Raw genomic sequence first — 7,871 nt, 5'->3', positions numbered from 1 at the left:
CCGTAACTGGTAGATCAAGTGGTTTGTTATGACAGCTATAGGCATGGCCCGGCAGATACAGGTTAACCCAGTTCTGCTGGACCACACCTTGCGGCATCATAACAAACTGCTTGGTCTGCGGAGTACGACTGTATGCTGCTGCAACGCACCAAAGGGCTTCAAGCTGGGCGTTTAGCTTGATTTAGCGAACTCCTGCGCTCAAAGTCGGCTCGTTGCCATTAATCTCCAGAGTGTAAAATTTTTATTAATTTTCTTCACCCGGCAGAAACGGGTGAAGAGCCACAGAAACTGCAGCTTACCTGTTCCCTAAGCTACAATTTTATACCATATTTCATTGCCATATATCAAATACAAAGAGTGTCAACAGAGCTCAGAGTTGAAAGAGTTTCATATTTACTTCTTGTGTGTGAATAAATTGAGGGAAAGTTTAATATGAATTTGTAAATAAAACATAAAATAATGATAAAAATTTATATCACATGAAATACTGAAGTATGTTTTTAGGGGTATTTATAAGTGATAATAATAGTAAGATGATGTACCAGGAAGTACCTCTTTGATATATATTTGTATGGAAAGGAGGATGCAGGAGGAGATAGAGATCTAGGGTTTGGCTGGATGAAATATACTATACAAGTACCAAAATTACTACCTCACACTCAATACATTTTATTCACAGGAAGGTAGAGGCAGGAAAATGCAATTGTGTCATTAGCTCAGGCACAGGTGGTATCATGGGATTGGCTGATGGAAACCTGCTAAATAGGATGAAATATAATAGAGTACACTACTTATGCTGCTTTCATAGTGCAAGTTTTGACAGGGCAACCACGACCATGATGTACAGGACTATGTGAACTTATCCTCAGTGTTTCAAATCTTAACTGCCTATACTTCATTTTTTATCAACTTTTTTCCACATTGACTGTGTTAACACAAGTACAGGCTAAAGGCTGGGTGACAGGACTATGCAGTCTTGACAAAATTGTGGCTTAGGGCTGGAGTAATGGAAGTTCCTTATCATGAGTGCTCCTTGGAGGAAGATTAAGAGACAGTGGGCATTTAGGAAGGGACTATTGCATTATTTCCACTGAGGGTAGAATGTACCATCTGTTAGTCATTGTTGGAAGAGCGCTAACTCCAGGTAGGGCATTATTTCCATGCTCAGGATTGTATTCCTGTCTTCTGTGACCAGTGGCACAGAGTGTATTGTGTAGCAGCACAACCCTGCAACCTGAAGCTCAACATACTTGCCATATCAGGTCCACAGCAGTGTCCTCCATTCTCACAAGCAGGTGCTTCTGTCAACTCACTGCAGAGTACTGACTGGCTGACACAGACACCTCTCGGTTTTCTAATTGGACCGCAGGCTCCCCTTGTTCCCTGCTTGTTTACACAGCACTTGTGTATTTAAGCCGCAGAATCCAGATAGGCACTGAGATTAGCATTCTACAATCCTCCAGCAGACATCAACAGCAGCAGCAACACAAGGACTGCCCATTCCTTTGCTGACTGGAGAGCCTCCCATCTCCCCCATTGATCTCCACTTCACCTACAGAACCCATTCATACCAGTGTAAACCCACACCCACTACAATCACACCCTAAAGAGATATAGATCAGTTCAAGTGATAGATGCATACCCCTCTACTACACTGGTGAACCTGGAGGGAAACTTCATGGCATATCACTCCCCCACTTAGCTCACTCTCGGGAGGGGGATGTAACTGTAGCAGCATGACCCTGCAACCTGAAGCTCAGTATACTTGCTAGGTTAGGTCACATCAGGTCCACAGCCATGTGCTCACACTCTCACCAGCAGGCGCTTCTCTCAATTCACTGCGGAGACCTGACAGGCTGACACAGACACCTCTCGGCTCTCTCATTGGACCTCAGGTTCCCCTCGTTCCCTACTTGCTTACGCTTCTCTCAATTCACTGCGGAGACCTGACAGGCTGACACAGACACCTCTCGGCTCTCTCATTGGACCTCAGGTTCCCCTCGTTCCCTACTTGCTTACACATAATCTGGAACCGAGACCAGCACTCCACGATGTTCCCGCAACTCAGGACTGCCCAGTCCTTAACCAACTGGATTTGAACTCAATTCCACCTACAAAACCCGCCCATACTGTGGGAACTCACACTCGTATAATCACTCCCTAAAGAGATATAAACTAGTTCAAGTAGTACGTGTCATTCGTATGCTACCATTTTAGAAAATTGAATAATACATAAACATAAAAATAATACGTAAACTTAAAAATTACAGCCAATGCAATGTTGCTTATTGTTATTGTTATTACACATAGTTGTAGACTAATTAAATTGGGTATATTTTATATTTTTGTAGCCAAATTTTTCACAGAAGCATCCAGCCATTTTGCAAACCGTGCATGATAAAAGGGCTGTAAGAGGGTAAGCTTTTAAAATAATTTTAATTTCCTTTCTTTCTGCTGGGATTGATAGTAATGGATAATTTTTATTTTTACAGCTTGCCTTAGACTACCCCTGTACAGTGGAGGAAGTGCAGGCGAGTATCAAAACCAGGTTACGAGCAGAGACTGCGCCGGTCGTAGACTACCTGCTCTCCCGCTCTGTAGCTGGTACTACTCACAGGGATCTTATTGATGGTGTGACCAAGCTGTCAAAGGGCACTGTGAAGGCCAAGTTCTTCCATATGTTTCCTAAGAGGGCTGTGCAGCTGTCTAGGTGGTTGGCCCAGTGGATAAGCAGGGGTGAGTTTGTGTTCTAACTTGAGATTATGCTGTTTGTTAGTTTGGTATGGTTGGAAGTTCAGCTTTTAATATATATGTATGCTAATGAATTCCTTTGTAGATAATTTATAAAGAAATGAAAAAGGGAAACATCCTAGTGAGATAATAATTCTTTTAAATAATAGAGTATATGCAGGGTTATATATTCAGTATTAACTGTTAGAACTCTCAGAAGTAGTAACAGGTCGTGATGTAGATAGATCTGATTTCAAGTGATGAGAAAGCATATTTATCACCTTTCTCACTTTCGTCTTTCTACTTACTAACAATATTAAATGGTTTATAATTATACTTTTTTACTTACTTTTGACTCGTTTCTGCCGGGTGAAGAAAATAAATAAAAACTCTACTCTCTGGAGATTAATGGCAATGAGCCGCCTTTGAGTGTGGGAGTTTGCTACATCAAGCCAAATACTTGGCTTGTGGCGCTTTGGCACATTGCCGCAGTGTACAGCCGCAATCTGCAGATTGAGCGGTTTGTTATGATGCTGCAAGGTGTGGCCCGGCAGAAACTGGTTAAAGTAAATAGATTTTAGGTGTTGAATTAATTATTACAGAACTAAAAAGCTTTTGACTTTCCAGGTGGAGTGCCTTTGGCCACTTTAAATTTGCAAGTGGGTGTTGCTCCAGGCCAGACAGTACCCGATGCCTGGCACCATCAAATGATATTTGGCGTTGGTCCTCAGGGTATCTACCTCACCAACCCATTAGAATGTGTCTCTGATTGCCTACTTGGGGACCAGCTTTGCACAGATTCTGTGTTGTTGGTCCGCAGAGCAGATGTTGTAAATAGATGGGGCCAGGGTGATAAGCTCATTAGATTGACCCAACAGCCTGACCCAAGATGGAGAGAGATGAATGTTCTAGGTAAAGTTTCTATAAAAAGTTTTCTCTGATCTAACATTTGTACTTTGCATCCTGTTATTGTTATTATTATTATTGTTGCTGTTATTATTATTACTACTATAGTTGATGTCATCATCATTAACCTCATCATCTTCATCTTCATCATTGTTATTGTTATTATTATTTTATTGTTACGGTTATTATCATTTTGTTGTTATTATTGTTAATGTTATCATGATTATTATTCTATTGTAAGAATTATTTTTATTATTATTATTACTATTATTATTATTATTAACAACCCCTTGGATCTGGTTGACATGACTTAAACATGCCATCATAGAAAAATTTGGCTGAGGGCTTTCACAAAAATTTCACCAGAAGGATGGAGTGACACGAATGGCTCACCTAGTGCACATAGCTCTTAGATGGCGATTAGACTCAGTGCGCATTTTTGGAAGGGGCTCATGCTTTATTCCTATCAGTAAATGAGTGCGGAATGTACCATCCATGAGCCATGGCTGGAGAGCACTGGCTCCAGGGAAGACACTATTTCCATGCTCCAAATCCTGTTCCTTGCCCATCCTGAGTGGTGGGGCAGGTTTTGTTACAGAAAATTTTGTTTCATAAAGAAACTAGATAATGACACAAATAACAAAACATTAATGATTATTATTAGTGCACTGAATTATGGACTACCATGAGAGATGATAGTCTGTGCAAGGAAAACAGTCCATTACCATCTCGATACAGCATATCAAGTGACAAATATAGACATTGAAAAATGGCAAATAAACAAAAATACTTATTAATAAAGAGAGAGAGAGAGAGAAAATAACACTGCAAAGGGGAGGCAAGGAGTCTTGACACCACCCATGAGTGTGTGGGTTAAGCCTACAAGCCACACACTTGTGAGAGTAACCACTCAACTAAGCCTAATGCCCAGATTTTGGACCACATGCCCAGCAGCAAAGCACCCAGATCCAATGGGTTAATATTATCATCATCATTATATTTATTGTTATTATTATCATTATCATTATCATATTCATTATTAACTAAAATAGGGTTAATTGCATTATAGACATATTTTATTATCAAAATTGTCATAGGAAGAGAGCTGCTGTAGAACTTTTGAGATATGAATGTAAAACTAAGTGTTAGATGAAGAAAGCAATATGCACATAGAGAAATGTCTCTATGGGCCCCTTTGGAGAGATTCAATTTTTATTTTGAAGTATTATTCCTGTGGATACCTTTTATCCTACCATATTCAATCTTTTCTGTCAGCAGAAGTTGTGATCATCCTCAAATGTTTTTCGTTCCAGACTAAAGTAACTGTATTCTTGCCCAATATTTGAAGACTAGTCTTCTTAGTTGTTCCAAGCTTCACATATAGAATCTCTTTGAAAGAGTTCCCTAAGATAATTAAGAGATTTGAAAAGATACTATTCATTAGAATCTAACTGACATTGGATGTATGCTGGTTATTAATCATGTTCATTCTGTTTGCAGGTCAAGTAGTAGGTGTGTTAAAAGAACAAGCTGCACCTCCTGTGGTTCAAGGTCGCCGGCACTTGACTTCTCATGTTGCCATTCCAGCAGCATACCAGTCTGGGGTCACCATATTTATGCGTTCAGACAACCCTCATATTCACACCCTTACACAAGCAGAAGAGTTGCCATTACTGGAGTAGCAGTGGTTTCTGTATTATGATTATAGCAAAGTTTTGCAAATCCAACAGTCAAGTCTTTGTTTACAGAAAGAATACTTCGGTATTTTTGCTGACGAGGGTGCATCCCCCTCTTTCCTTTCCTTGTTAATAGTTCTCACACTTCCTTATATGGTACAGAAGAGTGAGCTCTCCTTTGGGCAGTGAGGAGCTTTTGTGATAGCAAATTATTTCTTGTAGATATATCCCCCCTTCACTTTTTATTGGATATAGAAAACACATTTAGAAAAAGACATTCATTGCTTCATTCTCTCTGAATAATCAAATTGTGGAAGTGTATACCAGAAATTTATTTAATTATTTTCATGATTGGTACTATTGATATTGTTGCTTGTCTTTCTTAAACTATCATTTGTTTTTATGTATATATTCTTTTTATTTTTCCTTTTTTTTGCCATTGACATTTTCATACTGTTAGGGAAACTGTTGTCATTTTCAATACTGATGCTACATCAAATTGAGATTCATAACATTTGAAGAAACAAATCTGGCTGTTACTGAGAGCTCGAGTCCAGGGGGTTTATGTGATTTGTAAGGAACTTCTTATACTCTGCTTTTCACTTGTGTATCCAGTCTTGGTTAAAAGGAGAAAGCCAGAATAATAGAATTTGTCCCGGCATGTCAGAGGCTTCTGCAGTGTTTCCGTTTTATTTATTCATTTGCTTATTTCTTATTTTCTTTTCTTTTGCAAGGTTGTAGATGCTTAATAACTTCTCTAATGATTGTGATGGCTTGGGTTGATGCAGATGTCAGACCTGAATTTCACTGTTAAATGCTGGAAAAGGACATATTAGTAAAGGAATAATTTGAGTCAGAAATCAAACTGGAGCGCTTTCCTAGTTGCTCTTCAAGGATGGCAAGCGACATATTCAGTAGACACACTGTTGTAATTTCAAAAGGAGGAAGGTTTAATATATATATATTTCTTTTGTATATTTTGGTCTAATTTTGAATGATTTTCTTATTACTACCATATCCATGTCAATGCTGTTTACTCTTCATTTATCTCTGTCCAGTTATGGAAACAACTAATATGAACGTGACAGCTAATATTTCTGCTTCATATTTATCATTAATATTGTTGATTTTAACTGGACAACTAAATAGATTCAGCCTCACAGGGTGTGAGGCCTTGCGGAGGGTTCTTGGTGTAAATTTTCTGTATCATAACATACCAAGTAAAAAAAAAAAAGAAAAAAAAATGGATTGAAGTATTTATTTTATTACTGTAGATAAATGCTGCTCATGATGCATTTTTATTTTTATTTTTTCTTATCTAAAACTAAATCTAAATTTTCCAAGCTTACATCTCCCAAACCAAGTATCATTATTCTGTACTCTTGAGAGAGTATTTTATATCTATTATAATTTTATATTGTAAATATAGTGATGCCAAAATCAAATTTTATGTACAATTATAAGGTATGATTGAGCTTTATTTTTGTTGCCATATCTTTACTCTTTTATGTTTTATGAATGCTGCTTCCATACTTTTGTCTTGTTGATATTTATTATTAAAATATTATATTTGAAACTTCTTGCATAGAGAAAAAAGATAATTTGTTGACCCTATTTCACATATGGTCCCCCAATCCCTACCCTCCCAATGATAGCCATTGATAGGTTTTGTATAATCATGATTTTTTGAAATATATTGCCTGTTAAATGTGTGAGAGTTGTTTCCCATATGACAATGATAATTACAGGCGACAATAACAGCATTTACGCTAATGTGTTTTCACCCTCAATCTTACCAGCTTCTGTGGAGGCGACAAAACACAGGAATTAACCCAGAGGTTCATATTTATAGGATAAAACACACTTACTGGAGATCAAAACCACTTTGAAAATATTTGTGTGTAACATTGTATACATGATACATTACAAACAATTATCCTCCTTTTAAGAGCATTTGCTGCTGTTTCAGTGGGATGTAGCAGAAATCCATCCCTGTACCTTTTTAATGCATATAATGAAGAGCTCAAGCATATTATTCCCAGTTCAAGTTAATAGGGACTTCATGATCTTGACCTGTACACACACTACAGTATGGAAGTTATAGCTTTATTTCTGTTACCTTTCTGGGAACCATTTTGGGTTAGATGGATGTTCTTTGTTAGAGATGCTATCATCATGCTGCTGTTATGGAGAAGCAGAAGATATATTATCTGATTGAAATTATCAGTCATTATGTGTCATGGAATCTAGATCATCTTAGGCATTACATAATCACCTTGGCCTCATGCTATAAAAATGAATAAATAAATATACAAACATGAGAAATTGTTTTATTTATGCATTTATGTGTGTGGGCACTCTCACTCTCACACACACTCATACTGATACTCATACTCATACTCATACTCACACTCACACTCATACTCATACTCATACTCACACACACACACACACACACACACACACACACACACACACACACACACACACACACACACACACACACACACACACCCTCCCTCTCACCCTCTCTCTCTCTCTCCCTCCTCCCTCCTCCCT

General features: G+C 38.1%; 1 protein-coding gene across 5 annotated transcripts in view; it reads left to right on the top strand.

The window, feature by feature from the left end:
• The window catches only part of LOC125047386, a 37,054-nt gene extending 29,421 nt beyond the window's left edge, over positions 1–7,633 (top strand). For all 5 annotated transcript variants that reach the window (XM_047645595.1, XM_047645612.1, XM_047645596.1 and 2 more), the window contains 3 exons: positions 2,493–2,736; positions 3,358–3,642; positions 5,137–7,633. In XM_047645595.1, coding sequence (XP_047501551.1) covers positions 2,493–2,736; positions 3,358–3,642; positions 5,137–5,318 — 711 coding nt within the window. In that variant the 3' untranslated portion in view covers positions 5,319–7,633. The remainder of the gene's footprint in view (positions 1–2,492; positions 2,737–3,357; positions 3,643–5,136) is intronic.
• Positions 7,634–7,871: the final 238 nt, after the last annotated feature.

The sequence above is a fragment of the Penaeus chinensis genome, chromosome 4, assembly GCF_019202785.1.
Source record: "Penaeus chinensis breed Huanghai No. 1 chromosome 4, ASM1920278v2, whole genome shotgun sequence".
In the NCBI taxonomy this organism is placed as follows: domain Eukaryota; kingdom Metazoa; phylum Arthropoda; class Malacostraca; order Decapoda; family Penaeidae; genus Penaeus; species Penaeus chinensis.
Note: the sequence above shows the minus strand (reverse complement) of the source record. Positions and strands in the feature narration are given on the sequence as shown.